Source organism: Prionailurus bengalensis, chromosome A1 (assembly GCF_016509475.1).
Source record: "Prionailurus bengalensis isolate Pbe53 chromosome A1, Fcat_Pben_1.1_paternal_pri, whole genome shotgun sequence".
NCBI classification, from domain to species: domain Eukaryota; kingdom Metazoa; phylum Chordata; class Mammalia; order Carnivora; family Felidae; genus Prionailurus; species Prionailurus bengalensis.
The window spans coordinates 174,152,903-174,179,537 of NC_057343.1; the positions used below are offsets into that span (position 1 = coordinate 174,152,903).

The window sequence follows — 26,635 nt, forward strand, 5'->3', positions numbered from 1 at the left end:
CTGAGCCACCCAGGTGCCCCGAAAGTTTCACTTGTTTAGAATCTCCACCTCACCATGCAGATAAAATCTTATGTCAATATCCAAATAAATTAAGAAATAAGAGATACTTATACTGTCTTTCAAAGGACAGCTAAAGGAAGAAAGTAATTATTGTTGATGGCATACCAACTCAACTATGTGCTCTGTGGTTGATGTTTTTATTATCTCACTGAATTCTCAAAGCAACCTTTACTCATTATACAGTAAGAGAAAACTGAGGCTCATAGTTGATTCAACCCCTCCTAGCCCCAAATGTCCCCATTCCTTCACTACCAGGCCAGCTTAAAAAAAATCTCTTTTGATTCAGAACATTAATGCTTTCATTTTCAATATTTTCCTTTATTAACTTCTGGTGAATTTTATTTCTTCCCAACAAAACAAAACAAAACAAAACAAAACAAAACAAAACAAAACAAAACCTTGTGGAACAAACAACTCTACTAGAGATTCTGACTCTTGTCTAGCAAACTATACTGTTTATGCTATAAAATAGTTCCAAAGTTCCAGTACTTGATAAGATGCTGAGAAAACAGAACTGATAAAACACTTCCCTCAAGGGGCACCTGGGTGGCTCAGTTGGTTAAAGCATCTCACTCTTGGGGCGCCTGGGTGGCACAGTCGGTTAAGCGTCCGACTTCAGCCAGGTCACGATCTCGCGGTCCGTGGGTTCGAGCCCCGCGTCGGGCTCTGGGCTGATGGCTCGGAGTCTGGAGCCTGTTTCCGATTCTGTGTCTCCCTCTCTCTCTGCCCCTCCCCCGTTCATGCTCTGTCTCGCTCTGTCCCAAAAATAAATAAAAAACGTTGAAAAAAAAAATTAAAAAAAAAAAAAAGCGTCTCACTCTTGATTTCAGCTCAGGTCAAGATCTCAAGGTTCGTGGGATCAAGGCCCACACTGTGGGCTAACAGCACAGAGCCTACCTGGAATTCTCCCCGCCCCTCCCTCACTCAGGCTTTCTCTATCTCTCTTTCTTTCTCAAAAGTAAATAAATAAACCAAAAAAAAAACCTCCCTCAAGGAAATTCTAGTTACCTAAAGGTTAGGCTAAAAATAATGAGCTATGTCGATCAAGTTCCCTGTAAAATCCTATAGCTGTAGCTACATAATGCCCCAGAGATCAGAACACAGCAGCTAATGGAATATATGTGAATTCTAACACATAACAGAGCAAATACCTGGGTAACAGAGATCTGTGCTGGCCTGAGAAACAAAAAGGATGAAGTTACCTTTTTTATATGTCCCATCCACTCCTTTGCCCATCTTATCCTTGCTGCTCACATCACCCTCCATATAGGGAAAGACTCGAGCCTGGTGTGTCCACAGATAGTCATTAGACCCAAAGAATAACACAGGGAACTCGCCAACATCATGTCTCATCTTATCAATATTGGAAGGTACAGCTCGAGGATGGCAGATCTCAGCTGGCCACCACCTGCGAAAGGTGAAAACAAGCAAGGAAACCTTTAGAAGGCTACAGAATAATTAGGGAAACAAGCTACTTTTTAGGACAGGAATAAGGAGTAACAAGGTCTATCCACATTAAAGTCCAACCTAGCCATTTTTACAATCTAACTAGAGAACAAACAAGTAGTATGTGCTGAAAACGCCCACCTTCATAGATATACTCACATATAAAGTTAGATTCAGTTATTCTAGTTTAAATAATCTATAAAAGGAAACAATAATTTAACAAAATAATAATTATCACATAGATATGAACAAAGCTTTTGACTATAATGTTCACTGAAGAATTATCTTTTAAGAATGAAAACCTGGACAGCAATCTAAATGTTCAACAATAAGGGAATGAATGATAAGGTAACTATGGCACATGATACAATGAAATACAATTTGGCTTTTAAAAAACTGTTAGGCATATAGAAAAATGGCACCAAGAAATGCCCCCTAAAATAAAAAAATAAAATAAAATAAAATAAAATACATGTAAATTAATACTTTACATGTCCACTTTAGGAAGACAATTTGGCATTAGTTATTTAAGGTGGAAACCCCTATCCAAGAAAAACTCCTGTGCATGTACACTAAGGAACACTGACAAACTGCTCCAAACAGGAAAATGGGTAAATTAACTATACTATATCGGAAGTCTATATGAAAAAGAAATGGAGAATGGCAAAGTATGAACTAGAGCACTACACTAACCACTATAAATCTCAGGAGCATAATAGTGAATGAAAAAAAGCAAGTAGCAGGAAAATATAGCATCAATTCCTTTACATAAAGGTCTAAAACATGCAAAACAAAACATTATACATGTGTAAACATACAGTAATGCAAAGGAATAAAAAACACAAAATGTTGTATAGTCGTTACTGCTAGGAGTGGGGCAACAGTATATTCAGAAAAGGTCATGGAGGGAGCCTCAAGTACCAGCAATATGCTATTTCTTTAAATGGGAGGAACATACATAGGTATGTACTTATGTATGTATGTATCAGAAAGGTAAATTTCTGATTTTCTTAAATCATGCGTGTTATGATATTCTTCTGTACATTCCATGATCAACAAAAATAACTAAAAAAAAGAAAAGACACAAAACTGGGTATAAACCATAAGGCTAATTATTTTGAGGGAACATGCATTGGTGTGTCTTCAAGTAAATATGCTAAAATATTAGCAATGTATCTTCCTTGTTATGGGTTTGTTTTCATTCATGAATTTTCCAGAGAATATGTATTATTCCTATAATCACAAAACAGAAAATGAGTTTTTTTCTTTTATAATGAAAAAATTAATGGGGGGGGGTGCACTTGCTTAATCAGAAAAATTTTTTTTTTAATTAAAGAAAAAAAATGCTAAACACTGTATTTAAGATCCCAAGAAACAGAGGATGGTAAAAGAAAAGAGTGTCAGTCTCCTTCACGCTCACTCACCTGTATCGTCCAACTTTTACCCAGACAATTTCCCTGTAATGGGGCTTTTTGCCTGCCTTACAATCATTGCAATACCAGTTTCCTTCAGGGATATCAATGTTCAGGCATTCACGATGAAAAGCAGCAGGGCAAGAATCACAGCACAGAAGGCTGCCTCCTGTGGGAATCAAAAAATCTGGCACTCAGAATCACAAGGCCACATATCATGACCCAGATGAAATAGCTTTTGCTCCTAACCAATTATTTATCTCTCAGCTAAGGACTTAGTAATTTATCCAGAAAGGATTTTCTACAAGAGCATTTATTCCCTCTCCAATATTCCTGTGAACCACAACCTTGGGGGTTTGTTAGATTCACAACAAATAAATATGAGATCTTACTGGCAAAATGAGGTTAGGGCAATGAGGTCAGAAATCAACCTCTAGGGTGCCCGGGTGGCTCAGTCGGTTGAGCAGCCGACTTTGGCTCAGGTCATGATCTCACGGTTCACGACTTTGAGACCCATGTTGGGCTCTGTGCTGACAGCCTGGAGCCTGCTTCGGATTATGTGTCTCCCTCTCTCTCTACCCCTCCCTTGCTCATGCTCTGTCTCTCTTTCTCAAAAATAAACATTTAAAAAAAAGTTAAAAAAAAATCAACTTCTAAAAATATATACATGCACACATATTTATTTCTTTCTCTTCACACACCAGAGACACACCAAATAAAAAGGATACCAGGGACACACAATGACCAGAGTATGAAGAGCACAAATTTTAAGTGATGTCAATTTTGAGCACCAAGATCATATGACCATAGGGAATTCACTTTTCTTGCTAAGGTATCATTTCCTCAGTGATGTTTTCCACAATCACATCTATTTGAAGACTAGATAAGTGAAAAAATGGCCCAGTAGTGTCTGACACATACACAGTCTCCATATGGTCAGTTCCTTCCCTCTTTTGAAATTACTCTTTAATCATTTTTATGTTTGGTACTCTGACACCTATGGGCTCTTTTCAGAGTAACATTTATAAATGCATAAACCTAACATATAGATTGGAAAGACAATGTTACATTAAGATATAATTATCAAAATGTTAGAACAAGAAATTATATGTTTCTTTGTAATGCAAAAATAAGATCTAGCAGTAGCAATGACTGCAAAATACTTTAAGATATCTACAACAAATGAAATACTATGATTTTCACAGTTGACAAAAAATCACAGGTACTAAAGTGATTTGTTGCCCTAAAATTCAGTTAAAGGTATGTTCTTTCTCCATTGAGGTTTTCAGACACCAGGATAATTACATATATTGCAATGACAAGGAATTTTCACTTCCTAAAGATTTTCACTTAAAGTGATTCAATTTATATGTCTGAAGCTGAAATCCTCATGGTTACAGACTGTAAAGAATTTTAGGTAAAGAGGAATCATATTTAGGGAATATAATAAATACCTTAAGGCCACAAATGAGGATGCTTCAAACATGCTAGACTCAAACATATAACTCCAAGTCTTGTCCTGAAGAGTTAGTGAGGGTAAAGCCCTAGCAAAATATATGTTCGTGTCTAGCAGGTCTCAGGCTTTCTGGCCTCACGACAACTTTATATTCTTGGAGATCCCAAAATAAATTTTGTTCATGTAAGCTAAAAATATGTATATTTACTAAACAGAAATCAAAATTAAGAAAATTTTTAAATATTTACTAATTCATTTAAAAATATCAAATTCTATTAATATAAATTTTGTAAAAAAATAACTATTTTCCATAATATATGTTAATGGGGCTCAGTGTTTCACATTTTTACAAATATTTTAAACTGAATTCATTGCAATACGCTGTTTGGTTGAGGCACATGAAGAAAATCTGTTCTTTCTCAGATAAATACTTATAAAAAAGGACTATTTTAGTAACTTGTTCAAGACCTATACAAATTCCTTCTTTGATACTATCTATACACTAAAACTCCACAGGGTAGACTTTAGTTGCAATGTCAAATCTGAAATAATTTCAACTTTTAGTACTACTACATTAAAATTCATTGATCTGTCTTGCACTTTGAATGGATCTTTTATATATGCATGGTTTTTAACTTTTTAATGTGCACATTGCACATTGGTCATATGGAAAATACTAGTTTGCTGAATTAGGTAGATCTTCCAAATGTTGATCTATTTCATTATATACTATTATAATATCAGTTATTCATATCATGAGGGTTTCACAATACTAAAAAGCTGTTAAGCTTCAGGGTGATAGTTACCAGTTTTCCAAATTCTAATTTTCACTTAAGAGCTCAAGTTTTATCACTGGCAACGACTTCTGTCTGTGTGTTTTCCTTGAAAACAGGCTCACTTTTATCCATTTTCAAGAAAATGTCTGACGAATATTCAAGTGTGAAGAGCCATGGTTTGTCACAGTAATTCTTACAACTAAAACTGGCATTCCATGAACAAGGCAGCTAGTTCAGACTGCAACTCAATTGCATGAGTGCTTTAACTTAAGATAACCATCAGTATACAAAAGAACCACTTTATATGCACTTCCCATTTTATAATACAGAATATTAAAAACAATGTTCACCTGAGGATTGATATTCAATAAAATTAATGATTATTATATAAGAATAGTCTTGTGTGAAACTTTTTTTAAAAAAACTGAGAGTGTGTGGTGACACAGAACACAAGGGACTGCTTCTACTTATATGGTTTAGAGCCACTGCCTTGATTTCTATTAGGTGCAGCAGTTTTACCCACCACTAGTTTTGAACCATCAGTGTAAATGTCAACAAATTATAAACGGCAAGTAGTATCTTACTATTATTATTATGAAAAGAGTTATGATTTCATGGAAGCCTCTGAAAGGGCCTACACTTTGAAAGCTGCTACTGTTGCAGCTACTAAGTTTTCTCGGAAACTCAGTTACCATTATGTATATCCATCCATTAATGGATTCAGTAGCTTTTCAGTTAGGATGCTCCATGTTAGGAATGCTATCACATGGGCACTCTCGCTTTTATTCATTTCATCCCACTCTGGAGTTAGAAATGGTCTAATGTTGAAACTGTTTCATCGTCCCATCTCCAAGAAATGTGGAAAACTTTTGGAGCCTACACTTCAGCCTCCCAGACACCTGTTTTTATTCTAAGAGTAGAATTACAGAATGTTGTATTTAAAGATTATTTATTTTGAGAGAGACTTAGCAAGTGGGAGAGGGGCGGGGGGGGGGGAGGGAGGGAGAGAGAGGGAGAAGGAGGGAGGGAGGGAGGGAGGGAGGGAGAGAGAGAGAGAGAGGGAGGGAGGGAGGGAGGGAGGGAATCCCAAGCAAGCTCCACGCTTTCAGTGTAGAGCCCGATGTGGGGCTCCATCCCACGAACTGTGAGATCGTGGTGTGAGCTGACATCAAGAGTCGAATGCTTAACTGACTGAGCCACCTGGGTGCCCCCAGAATGTTATATTTAAAAGCTATTAAATACCAAACTCTTGTCTTTAACTTTCTTCTAAACAAAAGAAGAGTGGTATAATAAATAGGCAGCAGTGTTCACAAGACAGTGTTTATAAGGAGCAGGTATTAGAAGAACAAAAAGAATGTCCTCTTTGTGAATTGAAACATCTCTACCCCAAAGGCTTCCCTCTTTATCTGTAACTGCACTTAACGTGCTTTTTGTTTATTCTATATTAGCAGCATAGAATGGTTTGAGGATACAAACCATGTCCTCTAAGTGTATCTTTTCCTTAAATTGTCATGTTACATGAATCTTCTAAGAGCACAAAAAGTCCAAATTGACCACTTCAATCATATAAAGCAGTTGAAAAACCTTCTTCTATGACTTTAGCACTATTTAGTATATATCCAAATTTCTCAAGAGGGATGTTCATTCAATTAGACATACTGACTTTTTAAATGAGTCCCCAGAATGTTCATAACCAGCCAAGTTTTCATGAAATTGCATAGCCAATAAGTATTAAAAAAACAGAAAAGTGAGAGAAATTGTTCCCCCTAAATTACTAATCAATAAAATTTAGTCAATTTGAAAAGTAATGAAGAAACTACATGAGAACTGGTGTCACCATCAACAGAAAAAACAGTGAAGCAATGTCCACAACAGTCTTAGAAAAAGAACACATATCCTGTTTTATAGCAACCCAACACATGCTTCTAGTATAGAAGCAAATGATGGATAGCCTCAAGCAGAGAAATAAGCACCTCTGGGTGCTTCCTAGAAGTTTAGTCAACCAAGAGAAAAATTAAAATAAGGAAATCAGAATTATAAGCACCACAGTAAATAGAGTAGTGATGATTACTAAACCATCCACTTACAATAACTAGCAAAAATCAGGCTGTGAGGAATTGAAAGAAAATGTAGAAGCTTAACACTAATTCTATCAAAGAAGTATGTTTTAAGTTGAAGAAAAAAAATATAAAGATATAAAATTTATTTTTCTTCCACTTTGGAAGAACTTTTAGGAATACCTCTAACAGTTAAGAAATACTTAATAGATGTTCATAAATTCCTTCACTTTCCTTTTATATTCATGAATAAACGATTTAACAAAAAAGAAACACAATTGTACAATATAATACCATCTTCTAGAACTATTTCTATCTAGATATATACCCCTGCTATCTGCTTATATGCACAAATGTCTTATGTAGTATCACTTAAAATTAAGTAATGATTTTTTCTGATGGTGGAACTTGGGACGATTTGGGATTATTTATTTATTAATTATTATTCCTTACCTCCAGTTTATTTAACATATAACATTGTGTATAAAGTGTACAACATAATGACTAGATGTATATACTGTGAAATGATTGCCCAACTAAGGTTAGGGAACACATCAAACATCTCACATAATTATAATTTTTTCTTTTTGGTGGTAGTGAGAACTTTTAAGACCTACTCTCTTTAGCAACTTGCAAATATGCAATACAGTATTAGTCACTATAGTTACTGTGGTGTACATTAAGTCCACAAACTTACCAATCTTCTAACTGGAAGTTTGTACTGTTTGATCACATTCCCCCATTTTCCAAGGGTGATTCTATTTCCTTTGCCTTATCTTTCTCTTTGTTTCATTTATCATTTTAATGAAAATAAGGTCATTATTCAAAATAACAAAATAAAACCTCTCCCTTATCAGGGAAAAAGAAACAAGTTTAAAAGTTCTGCTATGTTATCCTAAGTTCAAGACATTACATCCCAATATTTTCTCTACTAACAATGTGAAGAAAATGATTTTTGTTGCACTTAAAATATTGTATTAACCTCTTTTTAGACTATTCATACATTAAGCAGTCATGTCTTACCTTCTGAGCATACAAAACACCAGCTAACGTTAACATGCTCATGATTTCGGCAGCCCCGCCGAGGTGTAAAGTGATTAGGGCAGATGATACTATTAGATGCAAGGATCTTGGACCCAGCAGCCAGGCAAAAGTCATTGGCATGGTATGCCACAGGGCAGCGGACACAGCGCATCAGACGACCTAAAATGACAAGCAGGAAAACCAGAGTAGCAGACAAAAAACAAAGAGATTAAATATAAAACAACACGAGTTACTGAAATCTTTGTCAGCACTGAGAAAATGTCACTAATAGAAGGAAACACTACTAGGACAAGGGATGATAAAACACATAATTCACTATGAAAAGCTCAGATGGGAGCTATGTGATAAGTTGCCACAAAGAGTCAGATCTCACGACTATTAAGTGAGCCTGCCTCACCAAGAAAAACCCTATATAATCCATTGCCTAGACTCCTAGGAAACCTGGAATCAGCCTCAAACTAAATAGAAGGGATGTGCACAATCAGAAAGAAGGCCAGCTGGGAGAGAGAAAGACTAATAAATAATATTGCTTGGTACTATGTGATTCTTAAAGCCGGAACTTTAAGGTGAATGAACCCCTTCCAGATAAAATATGTCCTCTAACATGTATCACACCAAATAGAAACCATTAGCAAATCATTTAAATGTAATCTACAATAGCAACTAAAAATGGGAAGGTAAACTGATGGTTAAGCTGTAATTTTGATCAAGCAAGTTAAATTACTGTACTTAAGAGTGAGGAGATCTGTAAGTCCAAGGAATCATATTACAAAAGGTACTGCCAGTCTAATTAAAAGCAAAGGCAAAACACTGCTACGTTTTTCCTCCTCAATCCCCTATGGGAGAAATGAGGGCTCTGTGGGCACACAAGCATTTAATAGTAGAGACACAATATTTGGCTTGGGAAAATTAGTAACAGACCCTACTATTATTGAACAGAAATAAATGATTGTTTTCCCAATGAGAACAGACCTAAAAACTTGAATTTACCTGGAACTATAGGCAGTTTTGGAAACTTTAGCTCTCAATCTAACTATAATGCAGGAAAGAGGTTTTAGGATAGAAGTTTCCATTTAAAAAAAAATAAACCAACACAAAACAAAAACCTCAATTCTACCCTAAATTCATGTCTGAATGATATCACATCTGACAACCATAGATATAAAGGGTCCATAGGAAACGAATAATACACTTTGGTCTAATGGAGTAGGGGGAGAAAGGCATGTAGCACAATATTTTCTCAAACTAAGAAATCGAAATATTTCAAACCACCACATAACATTAGGGCTCCACAGAATACAATGTGGGAACTGCTAGACTAGTCCATTATTCTCCTCTCTCTCACATAAAATGCTGACACTCTTGACAAAAGCTAGAGAGGCCACGAAGAGATGCCAGTTAGCACCTGGAAATACACACTGCCAATGAAAGCGAGGTTCTACAATTAGACTGGTCCATGTGAGAAACTCATACCTTTAGATGCAGAAACACTGGCTGGATTAGCAGCATGGCAGGTTATACAGATGTGGAGGGAGCACCGGAAGCCCTTGTTCTGCATAACAGTGGGTGGATACTTCTGGACACACTCTTCATGGTAAAACTTTCCACACAAGGGCAAAAGGCACCTTTTAACATCTTCCCCACTCTGCTTACAAACAAAACAGGTATGGATTCCTGGGAAACCGAAATAAAGTAATAAATTAACACCAATTTAAGAGTTCATCCAATGCTAAAGCATTGGATGAAAGTTTGTAAGTACACAATTCTGTACTAAGTTCCAATATGGGGTGTGTGTATGCGTGTGAGTATGTGTATGCGTGTGAGTATGTGTGTGCGTGGGTGGGGGGGAGCGGGAAGGGTAGTTCCCATACCACCAAGCAATTCTCCAACACCAGCTAGGTATCTTACAATTCAACTTAATTCTGAGACTATATACCTGGCAATAACATCATATCCCACAGATTAAGGACTCAGTTCTACATGACTGCCCCATCCTCAACTTCAGATGCCACTCTCAAGTCCAAGTTGTCACCTATACTTCTGACTGGCTATATATCAGAGGTTCTCATGACCCTGTCTTCCTCAGGTTTGATTAGTTTGCTAAAATGGCTCACAGAAAAAGATTTTTATTTATTTACTGGATCACCGGTTTATTACAAAAGGTTGTAACTCATGAACAGCTAAATGGAAGAGACGAATAGGGCAAGATATGAGGAAAGGGTATGGAGCTTTCATGCCCTCTCCAAGAGGCGCCACTTTCTTCTTAATCTCCACACGTTCACCAATCATTCAGAAGCTCTCTGAAAACCACCCTTTTAGGGGCGCCTGGGTGGCGCAGTCGGTTAAGCGTCCGACTTCAGCCAGGTCATGATCTCACGGTCCGTGAGTTCGAGCCCCGCGTCAGGCTCTGGGCTGATGGCTCGGAGCCTGGAGCCTGTTTCCGATTCTGTGTCTCCCTCTCTCTCTGCCCCTCCCCCGTTCATGCTCTGTCTCTCTCTGTCCCAAAAATAAATAAACGTTGAAAAAAAAAAAAAAAATTAAAAAAAAAAAAAAAAAAAAAAAAAAAAAAAAAAAAACCACCCTTTTAGGTTTTGATGGAGATTTCATTGCATAGGCATGGTGGATTAAACCACTGGCCAGTAATTCAACCTCCGGCCCTTTTTCCTGGCTAGAGATTAGGGGGCTAGGAATGAAAGTTCTAGCCCTCTAATCAGGATGGGTTCTTCTGGCAATCAAGCCCCCATCCTTAGGTGTGTCTTTCATTAACATAATAAAATGCACACAAAGGACATCTTTATCACTCTCACCCCTTAGGAGACACCAAGGTCTTGGGAGCTCTGTGCCATAAACTAAAGACCAAAATACACAGTTCTTAGTATAAATCACGATATCACAGTAAAGAACTTTCTAAGAGACTGATTAGGATGACAACGTGAACCCACTGAACAATCAATCACTACTGAGAAAATCTTGACAATGTTTGCTTGCTAATGTGACACAATAGGAACTACACATTACGTACAAAGCATTCCTGCCAGAAGAAAACTGACCTAAAATTAATTCAGCCTCTAGATCTAACTACAAGTTTCCAGGAAATATGGAAGAGACAGAGGAAGAAGTTAAAAGGACACCTCAAAGATGCAATCAACCAAATTTACAATGTGGAAAACTGAGCAAGACCAATCACCATTGTCTCAACAAATAAATGACACTTAAAAATAGGGTGGGAGTAAGTAATGTTGTAGATTAAGAGACATATCAAAAAATAAAGAAAACCTTATCTGGATCTTGATTCAAACACTATAAAAAGACATCTCTGAAACAAACTGGAAAATTTTTAAATGAGACTGGGTACTGTATAATTTTGCTACACATTAGATATATATGTTTAAGTAGTAACTGTTACACCTTTTGAAATACATGGGTAAACAGAGGTAGAACACCAAGAAGTACTGAAGCTAAGTGATGAATACGGGGGGAATCCTTACACTGTTCTACTTTTATAAATGTCTGAGGATTTCTTTCTTTTCCTTCTTTTTTAATGTTTTTGAGAGAGAAACAGCGAGAGTGGGGGAGGGGCAGAGAGAGAGAGAGAGAGAGAGAAACACAGAATTCGAAGCAAGCTCCAATTCACAAGCAGTGAGATCATGATCTGAGCCAAAGTCACATGCTTAACTGAGTGAGCTACCCAGGTACCCTGAGTGTCTGAGGATTTCTGTAATACAAAGTTTAAGAAAAGAAAAAAAAAAAAAAAATCCACCTCTCTCTGAGAAGCAATACAATGTAAAGGAAAAAGCTCAGGCTTGAAAGACACATCTGAACTTGCCTCTGACACTTGCTGGAACTAGAAGCTCATTAAAATAGCCCATCTCACCTATAAATAGTAAGTTTACCCAACTAATTATGATTTTAGGAAAAATTTTTAATTATGCATTTGGAAAGAAGCAAACTACTTACTGTCTAATACCAAGTAACTCACAGCCAATATTAGATTAGAATAACCTGAATTACGGGACAGTCACTCCCCATTAGGAAAATAGGGTAAGAAATGACTCCTTTATTCTTACTCTATTCATCTTTACTAAAACCAGAGTAAAATTTCCTACCCTCAAAAATAACTCTTTACCTCATGTCCTATACAAAAATTGATTCAAACTAGACCATAGACCTAAATATGAAACCTAAAACTATAAAATTTTCATTAGAAAACAAAGAAAAGTTTTGTGACACTGGATTATGCAAGATTTATTCAATATGACACCAAAGCAAAATCTCTAAAAAGAACAAACTAATAAACTGAATTTCATGAAAATTAAAAACTGCTCTTCAAAAGACACCATTAAGGAAATGAAAGACCAACCCACAGATTGGTAGAATAATTTTAGAAGTATGTATCAGATAAAGAACTTGTGCCCAGAATATATACAACGGGCTCTTAAAACTCAGAAGAAAATAAACAAACAAACAAAAAAAAAAAGATCTGAATGGACACTTCACCAAGAAGTCAAAAAGCACATTAGGATGCACAGGGGCACATGTGGTTCAGTTGGTTGAGCGTCTCATGTCAGCTCACGTCATTATCTTATGGTTTCTGAGTTTGAGCCATGCTGTCAGTGCACAGCCCACTTTGGATCCTCTGTAACCATCCTCTCTGCCCCATCCCTGCTTGTACTCTCTCTCAAAAATGAACAGTAAAAAAATTATTAAAAAAAATATATATATATAAACAAAAACAAAAAAGATACACAATACCATTCATCATTAAGAAATGCACATTAAGGGGCACCTTGGTGGCTCAGTCGGTTGAGCGTCCGACTTCAGCTCAGGTCATAATCTCACAGCTCATGGGTTCGAGCCCCACGTTGGGCTCTGTGCTGACAGCTCGGAGCCTGGAGCCTGCTTTGGATTCTCTGTCTCCCTCTCTCTCTGCCCTTAACCCACTTGCATTCTGTCTCTGGCTCTCTCAAAAATAAATAAACATTAAAGAAAAGAAAGAAAAGAAAGAAAGAAATACATATTAAAATAACAATGAGAAGGCACCTGGGTGGCTCAGTGGATTAAGAATATGATTCTTGGGGCGCCTGGGTGGCGCAGTCGGTTGAGCGTCCGACTTCGGCCAGGTCACGATCTCGCGGTCCGGGAGTTCGAGCCCCGCGTCAGACTCTGGGCTGATGGCTCAGAGCCTGGAGCCTGTTTCTGATTCTGTGTCTCCCTCTCTCTCTGCCCCTCCCCCGTTCATGCTCTGTCTCTCTCTGTCCCAAAAATAAATAAATGTTGAAAAAAAAAATTAAAAAAAAAAAAAAAAAGAATATGATTCTTGATTTCGGCTGAGGTTATGACCTCACGATTCATAGGATCAAGCCCTGCATCAGGCTCTGTGCTAACAGGGTGGAACCTGCTTAGCATTCTCTCTCCCTCCCTCTGCCCCTCCTTGAGCACGTGTGCACACGCTTGCTCTTTCTCTCTCAAAATAAATATTTAAAAATAAAATCACAATGAGATACCATGATACATCTGTCAGAAGGGCTAAATTTAAAAAGACTGACAATACCAAGTGTTGATGAAGATGTGAAAGAACGGAAACTCTCATGCATTACTGATGAAAATTTAAAATGGTACAAACACTTTGGAATACAGTTTGAATGTTTCTTTAAAAATTAAACATATACCTACCATGCCATTCCACCCTTACGTATTTACACAAGTAAAAAGAAAATGTGTCCATCCAAAGACTTGAATGTTCACAGCAGCTTTATTAGTAATACCCCAACCTGAGAACAACCCAAATGTATATCAATAGATGAATGAATAAACCACCTGTGATATATCCATACAATGGCATACTACCCAGCAATAAAAAGGAATGAACCTGCAACAATATTGTTGAATCTCAAATTAAGGGGCGCCTGGGTGGCCCAGTCGGTTAAGCGTCCGACTTCAGCCAGGTCACGATCTCGCGGTCCAGGAGTTCGAGCCCCGCATCAGGCTCTGGGCTGATGGCTCAGAGCCTGGAGCCTGTTTCAGATTCTGTGTCTCCCTCTCTCTGTGACCCTCCCCCGTTCATGCTCTGTCTCTCTCTGTCTCAAAAATAAATAAACGTTAAAAAAAAAAAGAAAAAAAAAAAAAGAAACAAGTTAATTCTGTCTCTTGTTCCCACATGGGCTACTCTAAACCTACACTCTATCCTTCAAGCGAGAGACCACCTTTCCCCATCATTCTCACCAATGTAAGAAAAAAACTTCAGCTTCCTTCTTCTGCCTCACAACTTCAAGGAACATTCCTATTTTATCTTTTTGCCTCTTCAAAATTATTCTCTCCTGTCTCTGTAGCTGTACTCCTCCAATGATTCCCTCTTCTGTTATAAGAATTTAGGATTCTTATCTAGGATTTTTAACCTTTATCCTACCAACACTCAAGATGTTCTTCCTCTTGACCCTATAATATCCTCCCTTCAACTACTGCCCTCTTTTCCATAGTATCAGGCTTCTATAAGAAATAGTGTATACTGGTATCGAGGCACCCTTCAACCTGGTTTAGTATGGCACCCTCTGGCAAAAAGTCAAGCCTTTCCTCACTGCCAAATACAACTGTCTCTTTTCACGCCAGGACCTCCTTGGTTTCTCTGCCACATCTGCCACTGCTTATGACACCCCACTGCCCCCGACTTCACAGCCATTCTTTGACTAGCTCCTCCTCACATTCCAGTAGTTCTTCTATGTGGGCATGCCCTAAGTACTGTTGTCCGCCCGCTTCTCACTCTACACATGCTTTCACTCAGGGCAGGATCATGCACACTTACGATTTTAATGACTTAGGAGTGTGACAGCTGTCATCCCCCATTTTTTTATTACTTAAATGCTGTAACATTCAGTCCGACTTCACCTCATGTCACGAGTTCGAGCCCCACATCAGGCTCTATGTTGACAGCTCGGAGGTGGGAGCCTGCTTCGAATTCTGTGTCTCCTTCCCTTTCTCTCTCTGCCCTCCCCTGCTCACTCTCTCTCTCTCTAAAAAATGAATAAACATTAAAAAAAAATTTTTTTTAAATCTGTAACATTCACATATAATGCTGAAGAAAGAACAATCTCCTTAGCACAGCCTGTGAGGTACTTTACAGGCTGGTTCCATCTGACCATTCTTAGTTTCTGACCCATTTTGTATATTATAACTCTTAAAATAGGTCTTTCTCTTTTGGTAAACAGTTTTGTCGACATATGATATACACACAGAAAAGTACAGCATCCTAAGTGTATAGTTCACAAATAACCATAAAATAAACTCGCTTATGTAATCACCAGTCAGCTCAAGAAACAGAAAACACTGACAGTAATCCAGAAATCCTCCTTGTCACTACCAATGCCTCTTCCCTAAAATACCTTAAACACACAAACCTATGCCTCCTATTCCCTAAACAGTCTATACTTTAATTATTAGACCTTCTATTCTTCCTCTCCCCACACCAATGACCATGTCTCTCTTAAAACCAAACTCAGTTTTTTTTCTCTGTGGCACTGGTTCATCTTTGTTTACCTATCACTTTAAATGTATCTCTACTACAATACTTTTGCACTGCATTATACCATAAAGTCATTATTCACTTGGAATTCTTTTCTACAGGCAAAGATTACAAAGCACCTATCCGTGTCTGCAGCAACTAGCCCAGTATCGCCACAAAAACAGTGTATCCAATAAATGTTGGGTTTTCCTGAAAAACTTAAAACTCAGACCATCTTTGGAAGAAGACCCTTCTGTATCTACTTCACCTGTGCGACATTCATTGCAGATAAATTTTCCTCTCGGCATCTCAGTTAGTCCAAGGCACTCCAGGTGGAAAGCCCCACAGCACTGAGCCTCACATAACAGCAGCTCACCCAGTTTCTCACAGTTCTGTTAAGAGAAAGAAAACAGGTATGTCTACAGAAAAAGGATTTTAAAGTCCCGAACAGAAGGCCTTCATGAAGGCAGAGGTTAACTAGCAGCTTTCTAGAAAGCAGAAAGCCCTCTCTTTATTCAGCCAATATTTAGTGATTAACTCCTCTATGCCAGGTACCACAAGGTCCCTTGGCTTTCATGGTTCACATATTCTAAGAACAGAAAATACAAGTAAACAAACAAACAGGAAAGATAATGATAAGATTAAGTAGAGAATTCAAATAGCTATTTTGGATTGGGTGATTAGGAACGGCCTCTCAGACAGGGTTCTGAGCTACTAGTCAGTCATTTAGTCAGACAGAAAGACCAGGAAGACCAGTACAGAAAGTCCACAGACAGGAAAAACTATGTCATGTCTAAAAATCATAAGGAAAATCAGTGGACTAAAGTGGAACAAAAGTTAGAAGTGGTAGAAGATGAGGTAAGAAAAAGGCAACAGCCTGATTGTGTGGCCTTACACATTATGGTATAGTTTCAGATTTTATTCTCATTACAAAGGTATACCATCAAAGGGCTTTACCAAGGGAAGGCTAAAATCAAATATTCATTTAAAAACAGATCTCTCTGATTACTACATGGAAAATGAGTTCAAGAATGAGATATGTGAGAACAGTAGCAAAGAGACAATCAAGGAAGCTACTCTAATAATTCAAGCAAGAGATACTGACTAGCTAGACTTGGATTGTAACAGTCCCAAAAGGGCTCTACTCAAGGTTTGAATGACCTTTGAGATACATCTACAACCATCTCAGCGAGGCCACTTTTCTAAGATGATCTCATCTAAGATAGGGTGCCATTTTTGATAGAGCCTTAGGAAATAAAGATCTGGATGTTTGTTTCAAAACACCGTAAGATTTATGAAAATTCTGCAAATTCCCAACATTTGTTACTTTTATCCCTCTAACATCCTGACTTGTTTCCCCATACTGATTAGCAGAAAAATATAAAAATGACAAAAAGTCTTATACTTACTGGGTGAGGAAAGGTGACTAGGCAAGTCTAATACATTTAAGAACCCAAGAAACAGAACTGGTCTTGGCCACTTAACATCATAACTTAAATAAACAAATGAGTAGGAGAACTTTGGGGAAAAGGCCAGAGGCAGCCAGGGTTAAGAACAGACCCCAAGGTCTTAATCAACCTATAGTGTAAGTTAGTCTTAAACTTTGTCTCTTTCATTATCTCCTATTCACATAAAAATTGACAACTGCCATGTTTTATATATTCACAGTGCCAGTGATACCAGCTTTTATATACAATAAACAAATCTGCTTTCATCATTTAAACAGGAAAACTTCAATTACAATACATATCAAAGAATAATGTTTTAAAATTAACCAAATGTTATGGACTAACCCTTTAATTGGGATGATTATGTAATTCATCTTTCAGATTAGGAACCATAATAAAAGGACACAATATTAATAAATTATACAAGGACAATAGATTTAAACAAAGAGTGCCCAAACAATCCAGGGCCATAAGGCCACTATAGCTTTAACCATTTTTTCTTGATAATCTTTGTGGGCATACACTCTCTGAGAACTAACAGTGTGTTTGGGTGCTCATCCGAATATGATCAATCTTTATATAATAGCGAAAATGAACAAAGAAACAAAGTTGAAATTCTATTGTTCATCACAGCATATCCTGGGCTTGGGTTATTTTTATTTTTTAGCCGTTTTAATTAGAAAAGAGGAAGAAAAACTAAGTATCTTCAATTTTTTATATGTCAGCTTTTAAGAATTTACAAAGGTAAATCAAGCCCATAAAGAGAGAGCATAATCAAAGCATCCATTTAATGGACTCTACTATCAAGTCTGATAAAGGCTCTTTAGAGAGAGGCAATACAACAGAGTGCTTAGGACTCTAAACCCAGATTGCCTGGGTTTCAATCCTGGCTTTGCCGTGTGACTATAAGCAAGCTATGTAACATCTTTATGCCTCAGTTTCCTCATCTATAAAACCGAAGGTAATAATGGTAATCTACTTTACAAGATTGTTAGGACTATATGATGTAATTTAAAGTGATGGAAACTCTTGACATATAGTAGGTACTACATATATACTTATTAAGACATGAAGAGGCCTTCTTTTAAAAGACAAGCAAGCAATCAAAATGCAAGTGGGAAACATCTTCTACCTGACAGACATTCTCCTTGAGTGCAGCTCCTCCGCCTCGTTCGCCCTGCAGCTTTTTCGATGCTGGCATCCCATGATCATTCTCTACACCCTCCTCAACAGTGTCCTTGGGGCTTGCAGCCGTTCTGTGTGTCATCAGTTCTCCCTTGCAGAGAAAAAATAATGTCCCATATCTGTATTATTCATGTCTCCTCCATTTGACCCCCGCCCTCTGGGCTGCTATTTGTCTAGCCATTAAGCACTTACAGATGTTCAGCCAATCACGCGGGCGGACTGCATGCAATGTTAGTTCTAACCCTGCTGTGATTGGGCGGGTAGTGGGCGCCTCATGCCCTGCCACTAACTGCTCTGAGGCTGTTCCACTGGAACTTTTTGAGCTGTTCCATTTTAAGGTTTCACTAAGGGAGAGAAAACATTCTTAAGTTTATTTGATTACTTATTTGTCCTTCCAAGATCAGTGTTTCCTAAATAATGCCCACCTTGGGCATTCTATTCAAATTATTCTGGAAAGAAACACTCTGTATCATAATGTGTAATGCTGACCTGACTTGTTCTATTTCTCTTTTAACTTGAGTTGAAAAGCCAGAGATAGCATCAATGACTGCATTGATGCTCTGCAAGGAAATGGTTTTAAATCTACCTTTGTTTCCTTAAAGCCAATGTTTATAAATATTATTCTAAAATTAAGCAGATGCTGGTTTCAAGAAACAAGCAAATTGAGTTTCCTTCCCCTCTAAATGTAGCAGTCTCAACTATAAAAGGGCAGTATGAAAAAGTTCACTCAGATTATATGGTTACTTGGCATTGTGCTCTTTGGTTTTAGAAAAAGCTTACTTTGTGATGAAACAGTTACAAAATTTATCAGACACCTAGAGCATAGGATGTTAAAGATCATACCCATAGTTGCCATATATTGTCTTGCCTGATTTTTACTAGCATCAGACTCTCTTTCTACTCCAGGATTCCTATTACAGCTTTTCATTAGCTATTTCAGTAGAACATTACTCTTAACTCAAGGGAAAGAGGGATGTGGCCTCTACTGTGAAAAGTAGATTTGCTTTGGAAGGTCAAAAGATGAGGAACTGAGTAATACCTCTGAGATTGGAGTTTCTTTTGATGAGTCGTCATTTTTCATTTTTTTACAATGCACCTTGGCTGTAGAATGCCTCTGTCGTTTTCGCTTCCTTGGTTTATCAAATATCTTCGTAGTGCCTATGACAGGAAAACAGGTGTTACCTCCTGGCTAATCACTTACATGTCCAAGAACTCCTATCCTCAACTAAAAGGACCTCATAGAATTATGGAATGTTAGAATAAAAAACCAATCTTAAAGCCCATTTAATCCCCCAACTTTGTAGATGAGGGAAAAAGGCACAGGGTGGGGAGATTTACCCACGACTACATCATTAGTTGGGAAAATAGCTACACAAATATAAATTCTGCCTCAAAAAGATTAAATAGTAAATGTATAAGTAGGTTAAAACAATTTCATTTTACATGATTGAAATGAAAAACTTCTTAATTCCTCAAAGGACTTTAACATCCTGTAAATGGGGAGGAAATACATTTAGTAGTCAGGAAAAGATACTAAAATTCGACCTCCACAATTAAAGATAGTACATTATAGCACTATATGATTTAAGGATTAAGATGAAAAGCTGAAATACATAATATCTGGCTTGAGGAAAGGGAGATCTCCCTTAACACATTTAGTAACTTAAAGGATATTTAGCAATGGTACTATAACGTTGAACATCCAACAATTTAAAATATATGCATGCTCTAACATGGCCTATATACAAAATGAAATTCCAGTCCTTCCCTCATTATATTTTATACTTATTTCACCTCTTTGTTACGGAAATATCAGGAATTTAAAGTAATATTTCATAAAATGTTCCAGGATAATTAGGCTAGGTATCAACATGAAGGCTAGACTTTGGAAAACTGGCTTAGTATTCTCTTCTTGGGACTGCCTGATACAGATGGAGAAGCTCTGCTATCAAAGCTGCTGGCTGCCTATAACTAAAAGAATAATTAACAGAATAGCAGAATGAAGGCTCAAACTTCTCAGTAGCTAAAATATTCAGATGAAATTTACAAAATATAAAGAATAAGTTTTGGGTTTTACAAAAACTGGAGTATAAAAGTGTAAGAGAAGAGCTGATATTACTTTGAAAGTTTTTTTCCTAAAGCAAGCAAATTGATGCAATTATATTTGCACACAAGATTAACATAAGTGAACATATTGCTAGATTTACTTACTAAAAAACTTAATAATCATGGGTCACATTTAAAGATGTGCTCATTTAAGATCACATGCAATATAACCTTCCCATGATACCCTTTGCTGGCACATCTGATGCTATGTGCTCAAATCTGGCCTAACACTTCAGAAATAACAGTAATCAATAAATGGCACCAGCAGATGAATGATCAAAGTGACACAAAGAATTGGCATGTAGAAAATTTGGGGTGTATAACAAGATGGTAGTGTCGCAATGAATGTGGTCAGGTCTGGAATTAGTCCTCCCAACTCTGCCACCTCTTTCATCTTCACATTCTTCTATAAAATAGGGATAATATGGATAATATCCTAATTCTCTATAATGCTTTCGATGGATTAGAGATTAACAGTCCTAAACAAAGGAACTGAGCAAAGGACATGGTAGAGCAAATGCACAAACTATGATTACTGTATCTGTTACTCAATAAAGAGCTGCCCATTCCTCCAATTGGCAGAACCAAGATCACCATGTCTAAGTTTCAGGAGTCAGATTAAAAAACAATTTAAAAGATTTCAAAGCCCTTAAGAAGCAACCACAATGGACCAGACTGAAATGTAAGCTCCCTTTTTCAAGCATATACTCACTCACCAAAGATCAAAGATGTGGTAAAAGAAACTAAGACTATTTGTGAAAGACTGGCTTAGATGACTTGTAATTTCCCTCTCAACTCAGACTCCTTATTTTCTGTCCTACACAATAAAAATTGAATCAAAGCCAAGAAAGTAATGATAGAGTTGGAGAACCATCTAATAAGAAAATTAAGTAGCTCATTTTCTCTATTGTTCCTACCAGTTACTTACTCTAACAGAATTCTAATTCCAGGATTCTACATTCTAAATCTGTAATTCTAATTTCAGCATGAAACTGAAGATTACCAGACAATTTTCTAGTGTCATGCATTCTATTGGGAAGCATATTTTGACAAACAAGTCTTTTTTTTTTCTTTTTTAAAGTTTGCTTATTTATTTTTATGTAATCTCCAAACCCAACATGGGGCTCAAACTCACAACCTTGAGTTCAACAGTCACATGCTCTTCCAACTGAGCCAGCCAGGAGCCCCTTGGGCAAACAAGTCTTAGAAGTTGCAACCTTGCTGGTCTTGCTTACATATGTAACAACTTTTCTAGTTAGCTGACAAGATGTTTCCTAGTTATTTCCACATTACATTTTTTAAATCTCAAACATTTAAATCTCAAAAATACGCACCTCCACCAAACTCTTTAGAATGAGATGCAGCACGTGATTCATTAATGTCATTCTCCAAGTGGCCAGCTTCATAACACTACAAATAAGTAAAATGCAACAGGTTTACAAAGGAACAGAAAATAAACCCTTTGTATTATATGCCAAAAGTTGAACTGTCTACTGTCACAGATACAGAAATCCTAGCTATATTAAAATTAAAAAAAAAAAACAAAACAGTATGACAATAATGGATTGAACAGAAACTACATGGGGAAAGACATGAGATAAAACACAACAACAAAAAACACAACTCCAAAAGACTCATACAAACACATACTTCTTCAAAAACCAGGGATAAGAGGTGGGTGGGATTATGCAGCGACCCCCAATAGATCAAGCAGATACAGAATGGTGTTCTGATTGAAGTGGCAGACAAAGACAAAGGCCATGGTCCCAGAAACCGACCCACCATCTCTGTTCTATTTCATACCACCCTGTATTTAAAATCTATCTTCTTAAAACTGAATTTATGCCATTACTTTTACAAAGACTTATTTATTTGATGAATTCTAAATATTAAGGAGCTCTGGATCAGTGCTCACTTCAGAAGCACATATACTAGAAAGCTCTGAACCACAGAATGTCTTCCTGATTTAAGTGGCTGCAGGTTAATGTAAATGAAAGCAACATTAAAACTAGAAACACTTAGATATCAAGAGTAATTTCTTACACATGTTATACCCCTACTAATAATGCCTGTATAAATTAGTTCCAGTCCAAGAAAATGGCTTCTCCTACAATAAAAATATTCTTCAACATGAGTGTAAAACAAAATTTAGTGGCCGCAAAAAGTCAACATAATGGATGCTATTCTTGCTGTAAAGGTACTAGAACTTGGGGTGAAAACAAGACAAAATACAGCAGCAAATTTCCAAATGCTCACCATATAGATTAATCAAACCATTCACTTACTGTATGTCAATTACATATCAATAAAATGGGGCGGGGGGGATCATTTACTTAATTGCCCCAAATTCTGCTTTTCTTTAAAATCTGTCATTATCTCACTTCTAGCAGTGATCCCACAGCCTTACATAATTCACCTTGTATAACACTAATAAAGTTATCACCTGATTGCAAATGTCCCTTCCACTCTCAAAATATTCAACTGAATCCCAATTTCCCTGTCCCTCACAATATACCTCTTTCAACAATCTTAAAAATGGCTAAGATTTGAATAAGACAAAGCCAGGGGAAGCACTGCAGAAGAAAACTATCACAGCCTTAAAAAAGTATAAGGTGCAATGATAGGATGATGATTTGGGGACATGATACTGTCACTGATCGTTGTACAAACTGCAGATAAAGTTCAGAGAGCAGATGAACCTAAGAATTGAAAAGTCCGGGGCGCCTGGGTGGCGCAGTCAGTTAAACGTCCGACTTCAGCCAGGTCACGATCTCGTGGTCCGGGAGTTCCGAGCCCCGCGTCGGGCTCTGGGCTGATGGCTCAGAGCCTAGAGCCTGTTTCCGATTCTGTGTCTCCCTCTCTCTCTGCCCCTCCCCCGTTCATGCTCTGTCTCTCTCCGTCCCAAAAATAAATAAAAACGTTGAAAAAAAAATTTTTTTAAAAAGAATTGAAAAGTCCATGTCCAAAGACAAAATCCCAGTCTTAGGACATTGAAAAGAATAAAAGAACTAAAGAATATAATGCAGCCTTTAAAATGAGGTACAAAAACACAACTATTGAGTTTTACATTTACATGCTAATTGACATGGGTGAATATCTAACAAAAACAAAACTAGAGTCTTCAATATAGGATTAAATGATAGAAGGCTGCTATAGCTGAGGAAAATACTCTAAAAACTCAATTTGTGATTTGATTGCAATCTCCATTTTTTTCTTTAAAGAAGAAAATTTAAGAGGAAATCTGTGGGGCGCCTGGGTGGCTCAGTCAGTTGAGGGTCCAACTTCAGCTCAGGTCGTGGATCTCACAGCTCTTGGGTTCGAGCCCCGCGTCGGGCTCTGTGCTGGCAGCTCAGAGCCTGGCGCCTGCTTCGGATTCTGTGTCTCCCTCTCTCTCTCTGCCCCTAACCCACTCGCATTCTGTCTCTGGCTCTCTCAAAAATAAATAAACATTAAAAAAACACTTTTAATTAAAAAAAAAAAAAAAGGAAATCTGTGTATCCTAACAACTTAATTTCTAAAACCCTGAATTACTCCTCATACATATGGGCAACAGGAAGTTTCTTAAAAATTATCCAGCTATCATCATTATAGAATTAGAAAACAATTTTCTATCTCCATCTACTATTTAATGATGCCTTCTTGGCTAATGAAAACCAAGTCTGCAAACTCAAAAACTTAAGTTCAAATATTTCTATTTGGTTTATAACTGAGCTGAGTCTTTTCTTAGCTGGTATGAAAATAGGGCAGTGGGATAAGAGTAGGTTAGTGGCGTACACAGACAGAAGTGAGGTAGAAATCAGGTTAAGAGATTTGAGCCTGGAAAAGAAATGACAACAAACACAAATTTTACTCAATCTTAAAACCTTTTTTCATTTTCATTTGAAAAGAAAATCTAAAAACAACTGATACACATGTCCACACAAATGGAGAACAGTCTCTCAATATAGAATCTTAGACCAAATGTATATACTGTAACATTCTGTAATTTCTATGTTAAGTGTGCATCAATGTTGCTAAGTATTACTAAAAGCTCTGTTTTTAAAATCACATATTTCCATATGGTTTAATCATATTTTAGAATTGACTAAAATAACATACCTTTTTAGAAAGACCAAGATCCCCTTTCTTAGGCATAAATCCAGGGTCTAAATCATTGGATTCAAGAAGTTTCTTAGTTGGTTTTCTCTGACGTTTACTTTCATAATTTCCTGAAATGCATATATCTTTTCATTAGATGATTTAGAAACTGAGCACATGCTAATTTAAAAAAAAAAAAAAGTCTATATGCCATAGAAAAATGAATCACCGTATTTTTTATGTTTTCCTCCTCATCTTCTGGGTAGGGACAGGATAGGAATTTATTTATTCTAAAATATTAGTTAACATAAAACAAGAAAATAGTTCGCAATGCAGATACAAACTAATGTGAAGATGTTTTTATATACATCTCTCATAAAAGGACTAAAGGAAAAATCAAAAGGGCAAAACTGCTTTTATATTAATTAACTGTTAGTAAGGACAAAAGGAGAAGTAAGGTGGAGTAGAGCCTGAATTCCAAGCATAACAGCACCAAGATTACAATTTTTATTCTACTCCTAAACAAATAAAAGAGACATTTACTTTGTAGGGCTGTTCTTAAGAATTATATAAAAAAGCCTAATAACAGAGTTTGGTTCATAAATAATGAGATGGTAACTATCATTATTACTCCTTTTAAAAGTATTTGGGATTCTGCCTTAATTAATAAGCACAATTGGGATACTTTTTTTTACTTTAAGGAATAACACCACAAGCTACTGTTGGGAATATAAAAAAGTTACATCCAAAATTTTCCTTGGGTGACTATAATATTCAAAAGTCAGAAGGTAAATTAAAGACCATATGTTTAGATCCAGCTCCCACCAGGTTGACATGTATATAAAGAATGATAAAGTGAAAAGCAATTGGTTAACTTCAAGGGAGAACTTATAATTAGCTGCTTACTATGTGTCAGGTAAATTACATTATGATGTGCATTTTATATATGAGGAAACATGTTGAGAGGTTAAACAACTTTCTAAGTAACACAAGGATTGGTAGAGCTAGTATCTGAAGCATAAGTTTCATTTGTTTATTATACTGTGTAGTGCCCCTCCCTAAAACACTGTTATCCTAAGTACTCACTCACATAGTGTTTGATCAACAGTCATGAAGATCAACAGCAGAGTAAGGAGAGTAGTTTTTAAAATGTCTTCTGGACAGAGTACCACCAATTCATGGTCACTGAATTACATTCAATTAGCCAGCACTTTTGGGATTTCCAGGAGAAAAGTGGGTAGTTTGTTATATAGAGATACACTATTAGCTTTTCATCACAACATACTAAAATCCTATCCACTTACATACTGAGACCCCATCCCCATCTTACCTGGTGTTTTAACTAGCAATTCCTCAGACTCAAGGGCAGGCCGTGGAGAGACTTCCGGAGCCACAGGCACAGACAAGGTCAGCTGTGGCAACTCAGCATGTCCACCTCCAAGTTCTGACTGAGCCAAGGGCCCTTCCAAAAACGGAGCCTCCCTTTCAAGAACTGGAGGCTCTTCTTTGGTTGAAATCAAAGAATTCTCATCCACCCGCTTGTTCTGAGCACTAGATCGACATCGGGCTAAAAGGCTTTCCTCTTCACAGCGGGAACTTACCTAAGGGCAAAAAATAGAAGTAGAATCCATAGACCACAAAGTTGCTGTAACTCCAGTGTTAAAAAGAATAATGCACTTAACAATGAAATTCTGACACATGCTACAACATGAATGAACCTTGAAGATATTACACTAAGTGAAATAGGCCAGACATAAAGAATGAATATTGTATGAGTCCACTTATAATGAGGTAACTAGAATGGTAAAAATTCATAGAGACAGAAAATAGAATGGTGGTTGCCAAGGGCTGAGAAGAGAGTAAAGTAGGAAGTTATTCTTTAACAGGTACAGAGTTTGAGTTTGCCAACATGAAAAAAGGTCTAGAGATGATGGATGGTGGTGCTGGTTGCACAACAATGTGAATGAATGTACTTAAAGACAGAGAACCGTATACCTAAAAATGTCTACAATTCTAAATTTTATATGGATTTCACTATAGTTTTTTAAAAAGGGGAAAATGCAATTAAGATAC

At 37.0% G+C, this 26,635-nt stretch overlaps 1 protein-coding gene across 8 annotated transcripts in view; it reads right to left on the minus strand.

The window, feature by feature from the left end:
* NSD1 (nuclear receptor binding SET domain protein 1) overlaps positions 1–26,635 on the minus strand; it is a 144,129-nt gene that overhangs the window by 24,472 nt on the left and 93,022 nt on the right. For all 8 annotated transcript variants that reach the window (XM_043592795.1, XM_043593097.1, XM_043593152.1 and 5 more), the window contains 10 exons: positions 25,893–26,163; positions 24,584–24,693; positions 21,820–21,895; positions 19,419–19,537; positions 18,327–18,470; positions 16,015–16,138; positions 9,725–9,925; positions 8,231–8,410; positions 2,931–3,087; positions 1,263–1,468 (listed from right to left, as the gene is read on the minus strand). In XM_043592795.1, coding sequence (XP_043448730.1) covers positions 1,263–1,468; positions 2,931–3,087; positions 8,231–8,410; positions 9,725–9,925; positions 16,015–16,138; positions 18,327–18,470; positions 19,419–19,537; positions 21,820–21,895; positions 24,584–24,693; positions 25,893–26,163 — 1,588 coding nt within the window. The remainder of the gene's footprint in view (positions 1–1,262; positions 1,469–2,930; positions 3,088–8,230; positions 8,411–9,724; positions 9,926–16,014; positions 16,139–18,326; positions 18,471–19,418; positions 19,538–21,819; positions 21,896–24,583; positions 24,694–25,892; positions 26,164–26,635) is intronic.